The sequence below is a fragment of the Cupressus sempervirens genome, chromosome 8 (genome assembly GCF_028749045.1).
Source record: "Cupressus sempervirens isolate cs-2001-9-10 chromosome 8, ASM2874904v1, whole genome shotgun sequence".
Taxonomy (NCBI): domain Eukaryota; kingdom Viridiplantae; phylum Streptophyta; class Pinopsida; order Cupressales; family Cupressaceae; genus Cupressus; species Cupressus sempervirens.
The window spans coordinates 35,097,800-35,121,178 of record NC_143125.1 but is presented as its reverse complement, the minus strand read 5'-3'; the positions used below and the strand labels follow the sequence as shown (position 1 = coordinate 35,121,178).

The 23,379-nt window shown below is 33.6% G+C and overlaps 1 protein-coding gene across 1 annotated transcript; it reads left to right on the top strand.

Moving 5' to 3' along the window:
• Positions 1-21,225: 21,225 nt before the first annotated feature.
• On the top strand, positions 21,226-22,058 carry LOC149541457 (uncharacterized). The gene has a single exon (XM_089796715.1). The coding sequence runs from the start codon at positions 21,407-21,409 to the stop codon at positions 21,860-21,862; it is 456 nt and encodes a 151-aa protein (XP_089652841.1). The 5' UTR covers positions 21,226-21,406; the 3' UTR covers positions 21,863-22,058.
• Positions 22,059-23,379: the final 1,321 nt, after the last annotated feature.

Here is a 23,379-nt window from a genome sequence, read left to right as displayed (position 1 = left end):
AAATGCCATTTCTCCTCTATAATCTTATATAATTCTTTTGGCATTGAACTATCTAGTTCAAGAGGTGTATGTTTATATACTGCCATGATAGTATAGACAGATTTCTCTATTTTATTTTGCTCATCGTTTGTGAGCTTATTGAAATCTACATTCTTCAAATCATTTAAGTCACCATTCCTAATCTTAGCACATAATTTTTCAATAGAAGACTTAGGTGGATGACTTACCACTTTAAACTAACTATGGTCTTCTGATTCTGTCCTTTCTTCATCTAAATCAGGTTTAGCCACAAATTTTCTAATTTTCTTTGGCTCTTCTTCAGTCTTCTTAGTGGATTTCTTTCTCTTTTTTTCCTCTTCTTTTGCCTTTTGTGTTGTAGCTCTTGTAGTAGCTCTAGTAGTAGGCTTCTTAGCTATAGGCTTTGCCACTTTCTTTGGCTTGGGCTGAGAAGCAGGTGACGCTTTTGCCTTTCTTTTGGTGACTTTGGCTTGGATGGATGTTTCCTTGACTTGATCTTCCTTTGCACCTTCATCTTCATCCTCTCCTAAGCCTTGCGTCAATTGTAGAGATTCTTGTTCAGGCTCATCTCCTTCATTGTCATTATCATTCTCCTCTTCATCATCACTTATTTCCTCTGCTTCTTCTATAGTACTTGTCTCTCCAATATCTGCCCCAAATTTCTTTTTGATCTTCTTGACCAATTTATCTTTCTTCTTCACTGTTATGGCTATTTTGAGGTCTGTAACCACCCTTGATCTAACAACATCATGTGTTCCAAAGTGCTTTGTAGTTTTATCAATTTCCTCTGCAAGTAATGTTGTAATAGCTACTGAAGCCTAATCTACATAAAGTTCATAACCCAGTGGTCTAAGCCATCTGACTCTAGGGATGACTGCTTGTATGTAGGTATAGTCAGTATCCACTAGAAAAAAAAAAATCTTTTTCATGTTGCTCCACTAATGAGACTAGAATTCTTATTCTTTGTTTCATGGATTGTTTGAAATCCTCAAAATAATGAGTCATTTGGGCATCAAAATTTTCACCCATTTGATCGATCAATCATTTATTTGATCAACAATGGTCTTATTTGAATCCCATCTCACCTTGCCTATTGAGGGAAATTATTTCATAATGTAGAAAAACATGCAAATCAAAACTGAACCAAATTTGCATTGAGCCCCTTTGGATTTCCTTATGGCTCCTAGGTTTTCATTGATCTACTGCATCATCAACTTTGCAATATTATAAGTATGATCCTTCTTTACTAACTTGTAAGTAACATCTACTACTATGCAAGGTACATTGTTTAACCTGCTGGATTGGTAAAATTTGTGAGAGATAATCCTCACAACAAAATCTAGTAGGGGGTCTTTGATGGTGTCAATTTTCATGCCCCTATTATTCCACTTAGCACTAGTATTTTTGTCAATTACCTTCCTCTTATCACTCCTTAGGGTTTTGGGCCAATCTAGGGTTGGAATACCAATAACCCTATGTACAGTTTTCTTTGTAAACTTTACTGGCCCTGTTTCTAACCAAAAAGCTCCATCATGGATTCTTCTCAGCACAATGCATATCCATTCTATTTTAAAGACAATGGGGAAAACTAGGGTTTTGGTTAGACCCTTCTTCTCAATTATGGAGAATTCATCTTTAAGCATCCCATTTTCATAGAGTTTATCAAATGCATTGAAAATCTCCAAATCTCCTATTACTCCTATCTTACAGTTGTAGCATTTGCGTACATCTTGAACCATTACTACTTTATCAGGAATCACAAATAGGGTACCAACAAGATCATTTTTGTAAGCGACTTTAGGGATGGGTCTGAACTCTAGCTGTCTAACTTCATTGCTAACTAGTTGAATTTCCAAACCTTCCTTTTCCTTTGCAAACTTAGAACTAGATGCTATTTCTAACCAAACTAGGGTTTACCATTCAAACAAACTTTTTCAAATTGCGTAACTCGACACTTGAATGAAATACCTGGTAAATTGATGAATGGAGTTGGGTTGCTATTAAATTGCTACAAATTTCCTTTTGAACATTGGGAAATCACTCAATCACTTTTCTCATCTTTTCTCTTTGTTCATATGATCAAAAAATAAACAATTTTCACCTTTTATTAGGCTTAAAACCTAGCATTTATTTCTTTTGTATTTACAACTGTCACTCAGCTTCCAAAGGATTTTCCAACTTGGCATTAACTCTATTTCATTCACTTGGTAGCTACTAATTTTGTTTCACTCGGCATCTACTGATCTTGTTAATTGCTTGGCAGCCACTAGATTGTTCAACTCAGCATGTACTATAGTTTTACTAGGCAACCAAGGGTAACTCGACATCATCTTCCAACTTTTATCCTGACACCTTAACTTATGCAAATTTCTTCTTTGTAGTATTCCTATGTTCTTTTGGGTTGATGTATGATATATCTTTACATGTATCAGCCCCATGTGCCTTTCTAGTGCTTAATTTGATGAGATGTGATCACTTCACCTCTTAGGTGACGTGATCTCTCCATTTGATGTGCTACATTCACATTTCTTTTGCCATGTCTTCTTCATATCTTCCTTGATGTGTTCCACATCAACTTTTTCTTTGCCCTTGTTAACTTCAACCTTGGGTGCCTTGGTCTTTGTTGGATAGTTCCTGCTAACATGTCTAGCCTTGAAGCAAAATAAACAAGTAGTTTGACTCAACCATTTGTTGTAGTTCCCCTTGAAGTATGTTCTTATGCAATTCTGAGGTACATGACCATATTCCTAATAGTAGTGACAACTTTGCCTTGTATTATAGTCCCAATTGTAGTGATGTGCATAGTTGTTTCTCCTTGTAGGTTGATTAGGTGTCTACATAGGGTTTGATCTTCATTCAGATGCTCTATGTCCATATTTTTTGTAGTTGTAGCAGTGACCCTCAAATCTTGGTGTCATCATGGTCTTGGTTCCGTAGTCTTGTGTTAAATGTCCTTACTTTTTGCACTTGTGACAAAAAATTGCATTTGTAGGCTTATCATGCTGATGACTATTCTTTCTTTTGCACACATTAGAGGTATGTCCCTTTTTACCATAGAAATGACAAGTAGGTTTAGTGTTCTTACCTTTGTTGCTTCTTTCTTCTATAGCCTTGGATGATTCTCCTTGTTTAGTGCTGATGTAGCCAAGTCCTGTAGTGTCATTACTATTCCTTGGTGATTTCAACAATTGTTCAAAGTATTTGATGGCCTCATTGGGTTTGTTGTAACTTTCTGCTATTTCCTTTTCTCTATTCAATTCATTCTAAAATTGTTCATTCTGTATCTTCAAGGTGGAGATCTCAATATCCTTCATTTTTAGCTCATGATGAGCATTCATCATCTAGTTTAAGGTGTCTAACTACATGTTTGAAATCTTTTCAAATTCAATTGTCTTCTCTTCTAGCCTATTGATGAGATTTATCTTGTCTTCTTCTACCATGGCCTTGTCTTCAATAACTCTTTTCTTTTGTTTAGTCACTTCATAAAGCAATATGGCTTGTGATTCTTGTTCAAGCTTGAGTAATCTGATTTATTTAGCTTGTGCACTATTTTTCTCCATTAATTCTGCTATTACTGCATCAAATTCCTTGGAATCTCCATTGGAAAATATGTGTGTGGTGTCAATCTCCTTATAGTGTATGTCATTTTCAGCTATGGTTATCTCCTTTCTTCTTTTCAAAGATTTTCTCAATTCCTCTCTAGCTTCCTTTACTTTGTGTAGAGCTAGTTGCACATCAATCACCTGATTGTCAATGATCTTCCCAAGTTTGAAGACTTCCATCTTCTAGCCTTTTTCTCCAAGCTATTAGGCTTCTCCTTGTGAGAACCTAATGCTCTGATACCAATTGTTGGAATGTTCAAATGGGAAGAGTACTTCTAAGAGGGGGGGTGAGGTGGGGGGTGAATCAAAAGTAATCAATTTGTATCATTTCAAACCCTTAATAACATATAACTGAAATTAATATGCATGCAAGTAAACATATAAACAACCATAAAATGAAAGCATGCATCAACACATAACACAAGAGATTTTGATGACCCAGAAACCCTCCCGAAATAAGAAGGTAAAACTGGGGTGGGGATGACACCCACAAAAATTACTACATTAATGAGTTCAACCACTTTTGATGGTTTTCCCTATTAAAGGCTTTACACTGTATCAATAGTGACCTAGTTAGAGGATTTACAAAAGGTTGTTAAACCCACCTAGTACATATGATTTTCTTGACCTTCTCCAAAGGCTTTCCTACCTAGCTATTAAGCTAACCTATCACCATAGGATTTCAACCTCTAATACAATTGTGAGAGAGTATTAAAACATTTGACCTAATTGAATGCAATCTCAAATTACTAGGTTCAGGCACTTGATCTACTCTTCCTCTTCTGATCTCTGCTAGATCTAATATCTAGATATGTCCCTTATTCTATTCTAATCAACTGAATATATAAATGTTGTCCTTTCCACTAAGTCTTTTTTTCTTCACACTAAAATTTTGCTATAATCTCCCCTTATGCTATTTTCTTCCACACATAAAATGGTGCACTTGATCTCCTTATAAAGAATGTGAAGACTTAGGGTTAGGTATGGATCTACAATCCATATTGAATCTCAAATTCTTGCTCATACTTTGCATTTTTCTTATTGGTTGCATGCCTTCACCATTTTTCTGATTGGTTGCACATAGATTGCATAAGGAATGTAAATGATTCATCCTTATCCTTTTTCTCCTTTGAAATTTCTCTAAGTTGGCTCCAAAAATGGTTCACATCTTAGTTTATGCAAATACAAACTCTTATGTTGATCATGTGTTGCTTGGCACATGAAGTATTACTGATGCTTGGAACATACTATTTTTGGATTGCTCAGCATCAATTACGTTTCCTAGTTTTCTCGACACTTGTTATATCCTATGTTACTCGACATAAGTTATTTTGAGTTGCTCGGCATCTAAATAATTCTATTACACAACACATGAGCAATTTTAGATCACTCAACACATGAACATTTCCTATTGCTTGGCATATACTATACTGTGATCTGCTCAGCACTAACTGTGACTTGACACCTATTGAGATTCTAGCTCAACATCTATTGTGTACTCGACATGCATGATGAAAATTGTTAAGTGTGTTCACATTCATTTGTCAATACTATTTATTTGACCAGCAATTTTTTCTAGATATCATGGACACACCAGGTTATGTGAATTCCATTTTGTAATAAACATCCACTGAATGCTCATATTCTTCTTACTAGTTTACATTCAAGAATTCACATATTTCCAAGTTCTTTGCTAGCATAAGAATAAGTTGTGTTCACATATTTCTGAGTTTCTAGAATTGAACTAATTCTCTATGAAGAAATATTGGCTTGCTTGAGAAGAACCAAATGGAATTATATTCAGCGAAAGTCACATATTCCTGAATTTGTGGGTTTAAGCTAATGCTTTACAAGGGTTGTTACATTTACATTTTTGAATGCCTAGCGTGCATATGCATTCCATAGATATTGAGGTGCACATACACCATCTTGTAGAATACATCTAACAAAAAATTTGAGCCATGAAAACCAAAACACTTTAGCATTTTGTGTTGCCTCAACATAAATAGGAAGAAATAACTTTAAAACATAGTCTTTCATGTTTTCTAAACCTTTTATATCAAAATAAAATTTGAAACTTAAATAATAGATCCCAAACAATTCACAGGAGGCAACATAGAAAGAGAAAATACAAACAACTTGTGGAAACAACTTCAAACACTCATAAAAACACAGCTTATTTGTGGGAGTAACATAAAATATAGACATGGATTCATTGGGGAGAAATGCTCAACTCTTAAAGTGTTTTTAAGTAGATACATAGGTAGACACAATCCAGACATCCACTTAACCACCTCTGCTAAGGAAGACACATCCAAGTCTCAAAGATGCATCCTAAAGGTGGGAGACTCGCACCACCTGCAACACTACTAAATGGCACCTCATTCTAGGACCATATTGTATGGATTTCTCAAAACTCAATGCTCACAAATATTTGTCAATCTATCCATCTATTTTTGTTGTTTTATTTATAAGTCTCAAACTTTGTAGATTTCATGATATTTAGGTCAAGCAAATCATTCTGTATATAGATGTCTAATGAGTTGTGAGTTGATGAGTAATAGATTTAATAACAATAACAGCCAGCACACTAGACATTTGCAAACATCAAGAAGGTTGTGTAAATATCAAATATTAATAATAACAAAAGTAGCTTTAGAATGGCTTGACAAAATCACAACAAGTAGATGATAGAAAAAAGAAATTAATTTCAAAATATTGAGGCACATTCACCTAAGCTTGATCTAACTACAATGCATATATATGTTTTTTACTACAGGGGTATCCCCATGACCTAGCCCAGTGCCAAAACCCCCTTGCCTTGATCTTATTGACAAAATGGAGTCAAGAAGGGACAAGCTTGGGCAAGACTATTTCCCTGTGGATGCACACAATCACCTACAAATCACATGCATCGAGCAAACCTGGGCCTTGAAGTCTAACCCAAAATCAATGGGGAGCAAACTCATAGTCAAAGTGAACTCCACTACCCACGCAAGCTTAGAATGCATAAAATATGCTGCAACTAAACTTGATACCCCTTCAAAAAATAAACAAACAAAATCTCAATTTTCCTTCAACCATCTTTTTCAAAGATGAATCCTTTGGAAAAATAGAGTTGCATGTATAAAGGATTTTACATATTTGGGATATGTGTGTGTGTGTGTGTGTGTGTGTGTGTGTGTGTGTGTGTGTGTGTGTGTGTGTGTGTGTGTGTGTGTGTGTGTGTGTGTGTGTGACATTTGATTGGTACATCAATTTTGAATCCTAATAGCAAAAGATATTTTTGAACAAGTTGTAAAAAACATCTACAATGACTACTATTTGTTTGGGCCAAAGGATCTCCTGTGGATGATATAGATTTCACAAAGAGGATTCAATCCTACTTGTAATGACTATAGTTATCATTGAGAAAAGTAATAGCAAATCTCCAGTTTCTTTTATTTACTTGGAATAGTTGCATATCCATAGACAAAGATTATATACCCTTGGTCGGGCTACAAGATGACAGTGACTATATTAATTAGAGATAATGACTGGAAGACCAAAGATTAGTTGTTGGGTCTACTAATATTTCCTCATGGGTTGCTAATTTTCTTACTATTATCTGTTGTTTTCTTTCAGCTGTGCATAAACTCTTTTTGTTAGCCTGTTGTTCAGTTTATCTGCATCTTACTCTTGCATTTAAAGAAATTCAGCTAAGGGAATTAAGGTGAATTTTTGAGATATTCAAAACTTTGAGCAGTGTGTTTAAAGGATCAACTTTATACCTAGAGGTTCATTTTACTCCAGCAATGAGAATCCTCCTCAATTGAACCTGCTAACCAAAATTGATTCTTCTACATGGAAATTGGACTTACTAGGAAGAGAGTAATTTGATAGAATGACCAGGTGGTTGATATGGCAATCTTGTCAGTATTGTGTGTAATTTAATACCCAGACACCGCTTATTTTAACTCACTTTAAATCATAATTTACATTCTAAATTAGCAATGTTAATTGGGAATTCCTAGAAAGCTACTAATTATATATCAACAAGTATTAATCAATATGAAAATAATTATCCAAAAAATGGGATTGGTGTACTATAACTACATCTGTAAATTGATAATGCACCATCATTTTTTGGTGATAGAATCTAGTACCTTATTTTCTTTGTAGATGATTAATTATTTGAATTTGAAATTTCATGGCAGGTGTGCATTCTTATGCAATCTGCTATCCATTAGCAGCAAGAGCGAAGGCTCAAGTGTAAAATGCACATGATTAACTCATTTTTAGAAATATTTTTTATAGATGGAATGTTCTACCTACAAGTCCTTGAAGAAAAAACTTTGTGTGCAATGTGTGTCCAATAGTGTACCATGTGACTATGTCTTGCTTCCCCTCTGAATGTAGATCTTAGATGCTTTAATGTGATTAACTATTTTGATGAATAGATGAAATTTATTTTAAATAACATTTTATAGACACATAAAAGCCTATGCACCTAATTCCACCCTTCAATGATAAAATTGTCAAGATGGCATGCATCATGAAGGCTTGTGTGGCTCCAGAAGTCTTAATATGGACTCTTTGGCAGGGCATATGTCCATCAACCCTTTCCTACATCATGAACCCCCCCCCCCCCCCCCCCCCCCAAACCAACACACACACATAGAGAGCCCACTAGGGCACTGCCCCTCAACCCCATTAAGGTGTCTAGTACTAGACCCCCATTACTTTTAGGATCTCCTATCATGTATAAAACTTGATTATAATGAAGAGGTGACAAGGAATTAGGATCTGACCTTTGAGTTTATTGACATAGATGTTATTGTTGCACAATTGCTAGAAATCTCTTTACATGAGACAACTTGTATAGCACATGACTAGCAGAAGTGGAATTGTCACTCATTGTGGTTCAAGTGAAGTTGAACTAGATGTTGACTTGATGCTTTTGATGCAAAGAAATATGAAGATTACTAATTTTAAATATTGATTTCAATTTTTCATCATTTATTGGCATTTAACAAAACCCTAGATTATGTTTTTATAAGTATTTTCATTTTTCTCATATTAAGATGTGCTTAAATGTTTTGTTTATTGGAAAATTATGAGTATCACTGGTTTATATTATATATTTTTATATTTTTTTAAATATATTGTACATGTACATTGAAGTGTCTATTAATGGTGCTTCATTTTTTATTGGCTCTAAAAATAACAATGAAGCAAAGACTTTCATGGCTTTGAAGGGTTTAAGAGAAGTTGTAGCTTTCTAATGCAAGAAGTACAGACCAAGGGTGACTCCCTTGTTATTGTTATAGCCTTACGAGAAATCAGACTTAAAATTGGTGTTTAAGCAATGCTCTTTGTGTGGCTTCAAGCCATGGTAGTTTTTTCTAAATCATATTGAATTTGGTTGTTTTCATGAAAGTAATCAATGATCAATAAGGTAGCAAATTCATTAAGAAATTACAAGAGCCAAAAAGATTGCAATCCCAAGTTTCTATTCCTTATCTTATCCATTTGATAATGAAAAATCATTATTATGATGGTACCATTTGCTTAAACCCTTGTGATGATGGGTCTTTCTTTGTTTCATGTTAGAGTTTCCATAGTATTGAGTGGTGTGAATGTTTACAGGTCTCTAGTTGGTTTTCTTTTCAATCTAGTTGTAGGTACAAAGTGGAGTCACTTCCAACATTACTTTTCTAACATCAGAGTGGTGAAAAACAAACACCTACATCACTCATAAGTCCAGCATGCACCAACCTTGAATTTCTCTTGAAGACATTATAGGTTTGGATATATGGGCAAGTTCCCAACATGACTTCCCTTACACTTTTTTGGTGAAAGATAGACACCATCATCACTCCTACATCCAAGATGTGCCACCCCTTGCATTTTGTTAAAGCCATTATAGGTATGGATGTGTAGATACAATTCCAAATGTAACTTTTCTTACACTATTGTGGTGAAAGATAGATCCCTACATCACCCCTATGTCCAAGAAGTGGATGTACAGGAAAACTTGCCTAAGAAACTTCCCCTACACTAATATGGTGAAAGATAGACACCTACATCACTCTAGCATCCAAGATGTTCCAAGTAGGAATAGATGTATGGGCACAATTCAAACTAAAGTGTCTATTATAGATGATTTCTTCATGAAGCTTGAAATCAGGTTTCAAACAACGTAACATGTGTATGGACCTTAAATAGGTTCATCCACAAGTGCATGAATTATTGCTAATATATAATTGCAAGAATGAAAAGTTAAAGAAATTGTACAATTTGGAGAAGCTCCAACAAGAACTAGGGAACTTCAAAATGATCTCTATCTCTACAAAAAGAAGCATGACAACCTTATTCTTCAGTGCCAAGGTTTTGTGATTATCTTTAGCCAATCTAAGAGAAGCAATGAAGGGGATCCCATGCGGTGGGTTGGGACTACAATCTCCTCATAATTTCAACGAATAGTGTAACCATGGTCATCCACAAAGGTTATGCAAATTCAAATGCCATTATTATTTCTATGGAATTGGAAAATCTAGTCACATCCTTTGGTTGGGCTCTATAACATTTTATTCCTTGGTTTTCTGGATACTTGTGTCTTATAATTCTGCTGCACTTTTTTATTGAGTTTAGTCTTTTGTTCCCTCAGTGCTTATCCAAATTGTATGTAATCTATATGATCTACATGGTAGGTGGCATGCAGTGTTTTCTCTTTAGGCCCAACTTCTAACACATTCTTGTTATATAGGTGTTTTAATATGAATGAGAATCCAATCGAGCCCTGAAACAACATAAGTCATGTCCCTTGCTTAGCTGGTCAACCAACAACTATATAAGTTGTTCATTTAACACCATTATAAGATAATAGTAAAAGAGAAGTAAGAACAAATTGCTACTCAACGTATTTTTTCTCCTGGGGCCTACCCTAAACTACTATATATTTTATTTTCATTGCTAGGTACCAACATTATGAAGATTTTGGTATGATTTGTGAATTTCTTTGCTCAAATTGGTCAGTTGGGATGAAAACACTAGCTGCCTACTAAGGGACACTCATGCATGCACTAACACACATACCTGTAACCCTTTGGGACTAGATAATACTCATACCCACACATGTTTTCACACACACACAAAGATCATCCCTACTTTAGATGAGGAGAAATTGGCAAACAACATGCAAGACAGTCCTTTGAAGGCAAAGAAGAGGTTTGGGGGGGATAAGAAATACTTGTGCAACTCCCACGCTCCAAATGGAATGCTTATGTAGCTCCCACGCACACTCATAACAATAAACCCTAACTTGCCCTTTTTTAATTTTAACATGTTATGCTCATGTTGGTTGAAATTTTGACCAACACAAGCATGGATTTTTTATAAAAAAAACATTTTTCCTTGCCTATTCTGACCAATTTGACCCCATTTTAATAGATGGTTGAAAATTTTGGTCTAAAAATGGGGTTAAATGTACTAGTGGAATATGGATCAAATGCTCCTCCAATGTCCTACTAAAGATCAAAATATCATCTGGGCAAATAATGACAAACTTATAAAGAAGCTCCTTCAGTACCTCATTCATGAGCTACATGAAAGTGCTAAGTGCATTGGTTAGCCCAAAAAGCATGACTAACCACTCATATAGTTCTTCCCTTATCTTGAAAGTAGTCTTCCACTCATCACCTTCTCTGGTATGAATCTAATGATACCCACTCTTCAAATCTATCTTTGTGAAATACTTAGCCCCACTCAAACAATACATAATATCATCCATCCTTAGCAATAGAAATATGTACTTAATTGTGATCTTGTTAATAGTGTGAGCATCTATGCACATCCTCCATTCTCTATTCTTCTTTAGTGCTAATATGGTTGGTACAACACATGGACTTAGACTCATTCAAATCAACCCCTTCTACAACAACTTGAGAACTTGTTTGTTCAACTCTTCACTTTTTGCTGGTGTCATTTTGTGACTGCCTTGTTTGGAAAACTAGCTCCTAGAACCAAATCCATCTAGTGACTGATCTTCCTCATTGGGGGCAATCCATCAGGTACATTATCTGATACAATATTAGAAAACTCACCCAGCATATCTATAACTTCTACAGGTACCTCCTCTACTTCTTCTTTATTATCTTTTGGAATTATATACCTTTGAGAAACTCTTTCCCATCAACAAAACATATTCTAGCAACCCTACATACCTTTTCTTCATTCTCCTTTAATGGCTTCAACTTATGTTTGACTCCATCCTTAGTCAAAATGTAGGTATTTCTCGTCCATCGCGTACAACATGCTTATCAAACTACCACGGCCTACCCAACAACATATGACATATGTCCATAGATATGATATCACATAGTACCTCACCAATCTTGAACTTCACTAAGCACTGCTCATTGACCATGACCTTGTGGTCATCTTACACCCAAGCAATATAGTATGGATGAGAGTGTTTCTATCTCTTCAAATTCAACTTTGTGACCATCATTTTTGACACCAGATTGTTAATACTTCCACCATCAATGATCACATAACAACACTTATCTTCACATCTACACCTTGTACGAAAAAGCTCCTTCTTTGATTAGGTTCATTCTCACCACTCAACAAGACTCTTCTTTTATCTAGAACTTCTCCTCTTTCAACATCTTTAGAATGTGATGATCTAGTATCTTTATCAACATGTGCAACTCTGGCATGGCTTTCTATTCTTCAATCTATCGTTCCTTGGTGCTAGGTAAATTCAAATGCTCTATACCCTTCTTCTTTATAGTGAAAACATTTCCCATAGAAGCCTCCTCTTCTAGATCCTTGTCATCTGCCTCTTCCTCTCAGATCTCTATTGTTATAATCATGGAAATTATTTGAATTGATTCCCCATTGGTTCTGACTGCTAATCTCAACTTCATCCTTGTTCTTTTGATCATCATTGTGACCTCCATAAGATCGTCCACTAGATCTTCCACCGCAACCTCTTCCACTATTCTTGTTGTCAAAATTCTTGCTTATTTTTTCCTTGACTCTTAGGAAAAATTGCTATGCCTCCTCAATATTGTTCATTCAAACCAATTTCAACTCAACCTAAATACTTGGTCTTAACCCATTAAGATAATGGGCCACCTTCTCCTTATCAGCTTCTATGTGGCTGATTCTAATGAGAACTTGGTATAACTCTTTAGTATACTTTGAAAAAAAATTCTTGTTTACTTCAACCCTTCCATTTTATTCAACATATCAAGTTCATAATCCATGGGAATGAATTGTCACTTTAGTTTAGCTATCATCCGATCACATTTGGTGATTTTATCCTTTCCCTTTCTATTTCTCTCCAACTAAACTTCCTACCACAAAATATTTGCATGTCCCTTTAGTTTCACTTCACAAACTTGAGCCTATTAGGACCCTTAATATCTTAATACTCAAAGTACCCCTCCAATTCATTGATCCAATCAATCAGCTCCTTCGAGTTAAGATTTTCCAAAAATGTGGGAACTTCAAACATAGGTCTTTTTCCAATCTTGGAGATGGCCCTAAGAAGCCTCTCTCCCTCTCAGTTTAGAACTGCCTTTGGTTCAACATTTTATTCTTCTTCCTCATCCTCACTTTCATCTCTTATGACAAGATTTATTCCTCTACACATTTGTTCTTTCAATGCTTGTATTTGTCTTTGGAGGGCTTTAAAACCCTTAGGTGTAACACCTAAAGCTCTTCTGCCATGCTCTCTTTGTGGAGGCATTTTCGTGCTTCCACTCAAACCCTAGTGTAAACTACCTCACAATTGGTGATCTGTCTACATGCTCAGCCCAAACCATGATCCTAGTGTGAACTACCTCACAGTTGGCGGTCTATCCACACACTCAAGAACTCTAGCTCTAATATAACTTGATGAAGGGTGCTCCCCTTAATACCATAAACTTATAACAAAATAAAGAAATAATAAAAAATGCAAAACTCGACAAAAGGGTGATAGTATAGTTTTAAGGCTATAGATTAGGAGCTGGTGTTTCCAAAAAGTGGTTATAATACCTAATCAAAGCAACAATTCGAGAGTTACAACCTTCTGAAGTTGGGCTACCAAAAATTTCTAAAATAATTATCAAAGATGTATTTGGTTGACTCTGTATGTATTGTTAGGGCCGAATTAGGGTCAATCAACCTAAGTATTAAGCTTCAATGTCTGGACCTTCCCAAGTGGCATAAAATTGCCTATTTAAGAAAGGCCCAAACATTGTCTAAGATAGCTCTAGGTGATAGTTCATAGCTTGTCTTGCAAATTATTGTAATGAAGGCACCCATGTGGTTAGCATATTGTAATTGTAAATTTTGTAATTTTGCATTTGTGATAATAATGAGAAGTCCATATTTTGTTATTTTTAGACCTCATTTGGGCACTCTAAGGCCTCTAACAATGAGCTTGAAGATTTTTCTACAAAATTTTCCACCAAAAATCCATAATAACTTCTCTGATACTTAAGTTGGAGCAATGAGATTTTTATTGTAGGCTTATAACTCTAAAATGAACCTTCCTATAGAAAATGAGAATATTCCAAGCTCTTATGAAAAACTTAATAAAAATAGCAAGCTCCCAAAAAAAACAACCCCCTTGTCTACTAGTCCTGATTAAAATAGAAAAGATTGAAATAAAAATATTTTTGGGTGATGCAAGATTGCTCTTACACCTAGGATGCTCCTGCATCATGATGTTGAGTGAACACTTTGTGCATCATCTTGAACCAATTGAGTTCTTATGTATCCTTGATTACTTGATCCAACTTTGTCAAGGCATCTAGTGCCATGGTGTCTAATTTGATTAAAGAACCTTAGGGGACCTCTTCCTCCAAATATGCCTTTCCCTTTAGGTCTTCTACTTCTATATTTTCCTCTAGAACTTATTTCTTCTTGTTCATTTTGACTCTTCTCACCTTGGTTCTTTGATGATTTTTCTTTTTGATTTTGTGAAACTCTTCCTTTGAAGTTCTTATTACCTTTTCCCTTATTATTATTTTGCTATCTTCTCCTCATCTCTCCTTTAACCCTTAGTGCTAATTGATAGCACCTATTTATTGTGTGAGGGGCTAGCAAGGATATTTCATCTTGAATGACATATTTGAGACCATTTAGATATCTAGCCACATTTACTTCCTTAGCTTCTTCTTGACCAAACCTTAGGCTTATCCTATGAAACTCTTATGTAGAGGCATTTGACATCCATGCCTTTTTGCCTTAGATTTTGCTTCTGCCTATGCAACTAGAATACATAATCTTTAGGCAAATAATATTCCTTTATTTTGTAAACTTTCATGTTCCATGTGCTTATAGTGTGATCTTCTTGTCTTACCCTTTCATTTTACATAATTCCACCAAGTCAAGGCTACACCCCTCAATTTGGAATTGGTTATCTTCACCTTCTAGTTATTCAGAATCTACTCACATTTAAAGTGACTATTGAGGGCTTAAATCTAATCTATGACAAAATCAAAATTCAATTTCCCATCAAACATAGGGATTTCTAATTGATCATTCTTCCTTTAAATAAATCTAAGGGATTATACTAGGTATCTTTGTTTTGTAGGTACTTCATCTTTAGTACGGGATTCTCTTTCTTCTCCTACTTCACCATTTTCAAAGATTATGTCCCTCTTGGACTCACCTACTCTTTCTTCTAACATCCTTAGTCTACTAACTTCCTCTAATAGACTCTTGTTTAGTTTGTTTGCCTCTTGGAATATTTTGGCCACTTCTATTGTCATCCCTTTGGGAGGCATATATGAGGCCTTTTTTTCAACTTCTTCAAACTCAATTTCTTCTGACATATACCTTGAAAAGGCCAAACCTTTTGGCTCTAATACCACTTTGATGTAGAGTGCAACAAGGTAGTTGGAATCAAGACACTACCCACAAAATTATAAGGTTTAGAGTTAGAAACAGTTACAAGAAGAATCTTATACAATCTAGGTCTACAACCTTTTCAATACTTCATCAATGAAACTAATCAAAAGCCATGCATTTGTGTGACAAGATCCATTTTTCCACACATGATATCTCCACAAACTTAGTAAATTGGTCAATTTGGTTACTTAGGATTGAAGAGTACATCAAAACATCATCATTGAGCCCAATATGACATGAATCAACCATTGAACCAAACCCTAAAGGCTGGTTGTTGAGCTATTTCAATTTGCTTAGTTAAGGAGACATAAAGAAATTAGGTCAACCCATTTAGTTAACTTGAAAAATCCTAGAATGGCCCTTAGAAAAAATTACATATTTAAATACTTATTTTGATGCTTTACACAATTACAAAATTTTAGGACCCAACTTGGTCTTTGAGTATGCAAACCCTAAGCTAGACCTATTTGAGAAATTAGGTCTAATTTGAGTGATTTGAACAAATACACCTTAATGGATTGACATAGTCAATCTAAAGGTGCAATCAGGTCTAAGGAAATGCAACAACATCAAAATAACCCAACTCTTTCTTTGAGCCACTCAATGGTTAGTATTTTAAGTCCTTTTTGTGTTGTCTACAAGTTGATTACATAGGGATGCATGACTAGGGCTTGGTAGTAAAAATAAAAGGAAGAGTTTTCATGCAAAATCCTTTTGGTACCTTAAATTATACTGTCTCTATTTGAAACTCACAAACAATTGTTAAATTTCTATGGTAACATTTTAAATTAGAGGCTTAGAAACACCAAACACTGGCCAAATGAGGGGTTCAACCCTATTTGCACTAAATTGCATTAACTTGAACAATATTTCATGAATCACTTCAAACAAAAGTCAAAAACCTCTTAACATATTCCTCTAACTATTCTAATCAATATATTTCAAAGTTACTCACTTATACCACCATGAAAGGGAGAAGATACACTAAACTTGCAAAAAACCAATATTTTATTATTGTTTCTTCAATCAAACTTCTCCAACAATGCATGCTCAGTTTGGAATCACCCAACATAACATTATATGTACCTTGCATTCTTAATCAACTTAACTTCAATCCAACTAGCCATTGAGAGGGTTGATTTTTAGTTTAATTTGTAAAGTTTCACTAAATGTTGACAAACTTGTCAAGCAATATTGTCAACATTGTCAAGTTTGTTACAATTTTTGCATTCTAAGCATAATTGTATTATAAAATTATCTAAACTAACTCCAATGATCATAAAATACCCTAAATCACTACATCTGCCTTATTATGCACCCTTTAACCAACTAACCATGACAACTTATATGTTTTCTACCCATAGCTAGGGCCTTACAAATGGGTCTTTTTTATTACATTTTCATGGATCTATTGATCCTTTCATCCTTTAGGACCTACCACAATTGGATTGTTTACATCTTGAGAAGGGTGCTCTTGTACCACTCTTTTTGAAGCTAAGCCAAGATCACTGGTATATAAAAGTAGCTTCAAAACATAATTTCTAAGTAGATGCCTTTCCCAACTGTCTCATTTAAACACACTTCCAACTTACCAATGGATAAGTCAAAAAGTGTGGGGGATAGGTTCAATCATATTTTGACTCCATTTTAAACACCAAAAATGTTTGTAGCCTTAACCTATTCTTTTAAGGGGTTAAGGTTCACGTTCTATACGTAACATGCCTGTCTTTCCTTATAGTTTCTTTAGGTGGTGAGTTGGGTGGGAGGAACCCCCAAGAAAATATATATGCCAGATTCTATGCCCATGATATGATTGAGAGGTGGGGCCCATCTCTCTCTCTCTCTCTCTCTCTCTCTCTCTCTCTCTCTCTCTCTCTCTCTCTATATATATATATATATATATATATATATATATATATATATATATATATATATATATATATATATATATATATATATAAAATTGGTCTACATAGACACACACATATAATATCCTTTTCTAATTTATATTTTTTCGTTGACCTTCTCGTATAACACATGTGCAACTTCTTTAGATACATCGATGATGATTAATTTTTCAAATATGTTCCATAGTTTATCTCTAGATGTTATGTCCAAAGCTTCCTTAAATAAGATTGTTGATTGTCCCAAAAAAAATCAACCAAGTTCCTAAGGCTAATTAGTGATCTACAATGGATTATCTAGGCCTTAATAATGCCCACTCTTTTGTCATTTTATGCTCTAATGTTGATTCTTTGGTCTATTATGTTGTTGAAGAGTTTTTCAAGGAGGAGATTGACCATAACTATGCAATAGTTCAACAAGTTATTGATAGTGCAATTTTTCATAACCACACTATTTATTCACTCCTTTATAAATCTTTCCTTATTGACCTTATAAAATAAACTTTTCTAGATGTGAGGGACAAGAGACTTAATTCCTCACTTTAAATAATTAGCCTACAACCCACATATGTCTAGTACTTTACCACTTATCAAATTCTTTGTTCCTTGTTTAATATCATCTATGGTGACAAGTTCTATTAAGTGTTAACAATAGGTGTATGGTCTCTCTCATAAAGTCATTCACTATAATATTTACTACACTTATGAATTAAAAATATTAAATTAATAGATAATATTCTAATAAAATAAAATAATTCTTAAATAGAAATTGATATACTTATATAAAAATTAAATTAAATTAGTTAAGAGCTTACAAAATGATGTTAATTTGTGAGCCTCTTATCTAAGAGGTCTCAGGGTTTGAATCTACTCAATCTTAAGACAAATAATCTAGACTTGAGCCCATTACCTATAAAAAAAATTATTCAAATATATTTTGAATAAGCATATTTATAATACCTATACTAATTATAAACCTTTCAACTATACCTATTAATATTTTATTTTTAACAAAATATTTTTAAAAATCCAATAAAATAAAATTTCCAATAACTTCACTTCTATAATTGGAAACTTACATACACTAAAAGTTATATATTATATTAAAAATTGTACTAAAAAATTAATTCTTGCAATAATTTTTTGTCTATATTTGGAAATTTCGTAAACTAGAAAGTTTTCTACACTTAACAAAGTAGTCTCTAGCAGGAGTTTCTAGCTCCTAATAGAGCTTTGATACTCTTAACCTAGTATACCTTTAACAAAGTGGTTGTAATCGATCCTAACATTCCATATTTTATGGAACTCAGCAAAATATTGTGGGTGCCATTCCCAACGTGTTTTTTCCCCTCTAAGAAGGGTTTCCACAAGACCAGAATGATGGTGTATTGTGTCAATCTTTGTGTATGTTAGATGCGATAATGTTCTACAGTGTTTTTAGTTTTAAATATTGGTTGATTTGGAAGTTTGTTAGCTTTGTTGTTAGATTTATTTTTGCACTAATTCACCCCCACACTCAATGCCCAGTTAGACCAAAAAAGTATAACGTTTATCGAGAACAACAAAAGATGAAGATTGGGACAGTAGCTCAATGAGAGGAGTGAGAACTATGAGACACACATCTAATTCCTTAAGTCATAAAATACTTGCAATGTACTAAAAAATCTCAAAAGTACCATGATCATAGGGTATGGAATTTGCATGTGCAAGGGGAATAAGATAATCTACAATAGGACCCTTAGGGAATGTCAAAATACAAGTATCTCCATATATCTCCCAAAGGACTCCAAAATGTTTGAGGACAATCAATGTCTAATCATGAACAATATTCTTATAATTTACTAGAACAAATCACTCCTATAACATGTTCATTTAGTGATCCTCTAAGAGTATGTATCCCTATCTAAGGTTGGTTGAGGGATCAATTCATACAAATAAGGAAAATTGTCTAGCTACCTAAGGCGTGTTAGGATGTCATATTGCTAAGATTTATATTTACCCTTTGCTAGACTGATAATAGAAGGATGGATAGAAAAGCATGATACATCCTTAAATGAAAAATTACACCCCAAATCCCGTAGTACATATAAATAATATCAAATATAGTCCTCTCCAACAAATAATTCCATCTTAGGTGCCAAATTGACTAGATAGTGAACACAACAAAAAATAAATAAAATGTACCTAGCGAAAATTAGAAAAAGTGTGCACACAAAAGTAAAGAGATTTCAATGGTTTTCCAATGTTGGAAGAATCATGAAAATTAATAATACAGATTGGAACTAAATATGATTATAAGACCACAACCATTGTAAATAGCTTACAATTGACTTTCCAAAGATATCTTCTTTGTCCAATTTCAATATCAACAAAAAAGGAGTTCACTTAGCATTGATGTCATATAGGATATTATTCCCATATTATTCTAGTTACAAATAGAGTAAGACAAATATGACAAATGGAAAATCAAGAATCACAACTTAGAAATCCAGAGTGATATTCCTCTTGAAATTTGAACTACGACCTTAATAAAACTCTTTCATGATATATATATATATATATATATATATATATATATATATATATATATATCATAAAATGTAGCTTTTTTTTTTTTTAACTATTCTTACAAAATGAAAATATTGAATTAATAGATAATAATTTAAATATTTAATAAAATAAAATAATTCTTAAATATAAATTAATATATTTTATATAAAAATAAATAAAATTAATTAAGCATATTTATAATACCTCTACTAATTTATGCTCCCAAAATTTTAACTTTTGCTCACAAATGATTTTTGTGATGATTCACTTTTTTAACACTCTTCATAATATTTTTAAAATGAAAGTTATATTATTTTTATTTATTAATTGATTTGTTGGATTTATTATTATTTTTAAATAGTTATGATGGATGATATTTAAAGATTTTTTAAATTTTTTTTAAATATATATTTAAAAAGTAATTAGGATAAAGAGTTATAAATATAAATATTAATAGTTAAGATAATCAAATATTATCTTGTATTTTATATTTTTTATAAATATATTGTCTTAATTTTATATTATTATAAATTTATTTTATCAAAATTTTTGATGTATGTGAAGATTTGTAAAATTGTAATATCAATTTTTTTTTAACATTTTCAATAATATTTTAGGCAAGAGTCTACAACACCACGGGTAAAAATTTAAATAGAAGTTTTTATTTTTATTTTTTTAATTAATTTGTTGTATTTATTATTATTTTTAATTAGTTATGATGAATGATATTTAAAGATTTTTTCTAAAATTTGAAAAAATGAATATTTATAACTTAATTGGCCTAAAGAATTATAAATATACATATTAATAGTTTAGATAATAGTATTTAATATTTTTATAAATATATTGTCTTATTTTTATATTATCATAAATTTATTTTTATGAAAAATTTTGATGTATAAAATGTAATATCAATTTAATATTTTTTTTAAAAATATATATATAGAAGAAATTAAATTTATAATATTAAATTTAAATAATAATACTATGACCTAATGGTTGCATGCACAAATGCATGCAAAAAGTGCTAGTTGTAAACCTTTCAAATATACCTCCGAATATGTTATTGTTAACAAAATATTTAATAAAAATCCAGTAAAATAAAGTTTGCAATAACTTCTCTTCTATATTTGGAACTTACGTACACTGCATGTTAATGTATTACATTAAAAAATTGCAATAAAAAATTAATTCTTGCAATAATTATTCGTCTGTATTTGGAAATTTCAGACACTAGAAAGTTTTGTATGCTTCAAAAACTCTTAGTATTCTCGTAGGGCCACCATTGTTTTAATAATAATATTGACTATTTTTCCTCATACAAACGATATTCACCAGTGGTTATTCGGAGATGAACATAGTATAAACTTCACTCTGGCAAAGGGAAATTCTCCAAGAGGAAAATACCCGACAGTAGTGGGCTTTGCAGCACAGAGAGCAATGTCTTATTGGGTTCATAATAGGGTAGAATTTGATTTTGATGGCGATTGGAGAAACTCCCAGGTGAACTACAATGACTTTGATTGCAAATGGCTGGAGGAGAGATTGGGCATCTTTGTAGCAGAAAACGAAATGGATTTGCAGGTGAGAGAAAATCACCTTGAACAAATTGTTGAGGCTGCTCGAGAGGACATGGATGCCCAGGATGAATATCTCTTTTTTAAGTGGAGTCAGGCAGATGAAGATTCTGTATACGATTTGCCCTTGGTAAAGATTGATGAGGAGTTACGGTGCTTGATTTGTATTGAGGATATGAAAATAGGCGAAACGGGGAAAGAATTGCCTTGTGAGCATGTTTTTCATGATGGGTGTATTGAAGAATGGCTTTTAGATTACAACCATGTTTGTCCAATCTGCAAATTTGAGATGCCAGTTGCCGAAATTGATGACGATTAAAGTAATCGGGCATAATTGGGTATGTGGAATTCTGGAATAATATAAATTCAAGGTGAGTCCATCTGGGGAATTGATTTTAATTATTTATATTTGCAAACAGACCCGAGAAGACGCGTGTTTTGAATCACTTCCCCCAAAATTAAATATCTGTTTGATCTGTAAAAAATTTGAAGTAATCCTTTAATTCTTTTGTAAATTGTTATCTGTCTATTCAATTGGTGTCATTCTGCAATACTGAATCTTTAAGATATCTCATTTTGTGTAGCAAGAGTGATTTGCCCTAAAGTTTTATCTTTTGGGTAAATGTAATTTGGCATAAGGGTTTAAGTTTATTGAAAGCTAGGTTATGTTTTCCATTTGGCTTTTTTCTAATAAAGGATTTATTCAGCAGGATAGATGCTATGGGAGTTCAGTCCACCTGGTTCATGGGCATACCATAAATAGTTTACTCATTTGATTAGAATGCTTTTATTGGCCAAGAGCAATTTTCTGTTTTTTGAATGAAGACGTAGGAGTGAAAACAAAAGGGGGAACTTGATTGGCTCTAGCTGAATATTAGCTTGTGGAAGAATGTTTGAATGTTTGGGTGGGCTACATAGTTTTCTGGGAAATACCACAATTTTTTGAATGAAGACGTAGGAGTGAAAACAAAAGGGGGAACTTGATTGGCTCTAGCTGAATATTAGCTTGTGGAAGAATGTTTGAATGTTTGGGTGGGCTACATAGTTTTCTGGGAAATACCACAATCTAATAGGATATAAATATAATATTTTTCTACGAAATACAACAATCTAATAGGATAGAAATACAATAGAGCGGAGTGAATAAAAACTAATAGATCCTAGATCCATCAACGGGCCCTTAGTCTACTGGTGAAGTTGAATGGTTCTCAATGAGCCCATCAGGGATCAAGTCTTACTGAGTGCAAGGCTCTGACACCATAAGGGATGAGACAGGGATAGTGGCTTGGGCAATTTTGGCGGAATGGATACTCCTCAGTCCTTGGCTCTTAGCCGATGAGCTTTCAGGCATGAGTGTGCCCTTATCAGGTTGCTAAACATTTCTGTAATGGCCTTCGCTGGTTGGTAGCTCACTGACTTTGTGCCTCTGCTGGACTGCCTCCAGGTCTGAACCCTCCATTAAAAAGAAACAAAAACTAATAGATCCTTATTGCTTACGACTGTCCTAGGTCTACAGGATAGTCTTCTGGGTAATAACAGATACTGCAAATATTATCTGATAAGGTTAAAATTAAGTAGATCTGAGGAAATAAACTTAATATATATTATATCCTCTTAAGTAATGGTCTCAAGGAGAGGGCTAGCTGAAGTTTCTAAGCAGCTTCTTTTGTAGCAAGGTGGTGCCATAGAATATATGAATATGTCCTATGAAGGAAGCTCAAGCTCCTCTCTTCAAGTGCATTCTTCAAAAATTCTGAATATATAGAAGCTATAACCCCCTTCTCGAATGGAACTGCATTCTTAAATTACTCTCATAATACTCTGAAAACAAGGAAA

Coding starts and splice junctions, on each gene's coding strand:
- LOC149541457 (XM_089796715.1), top strand. CDS start 21,407: ATGTCTTATTGGGTTCATAATAGGGTAGAATTTGATTTTGATGGCGAT.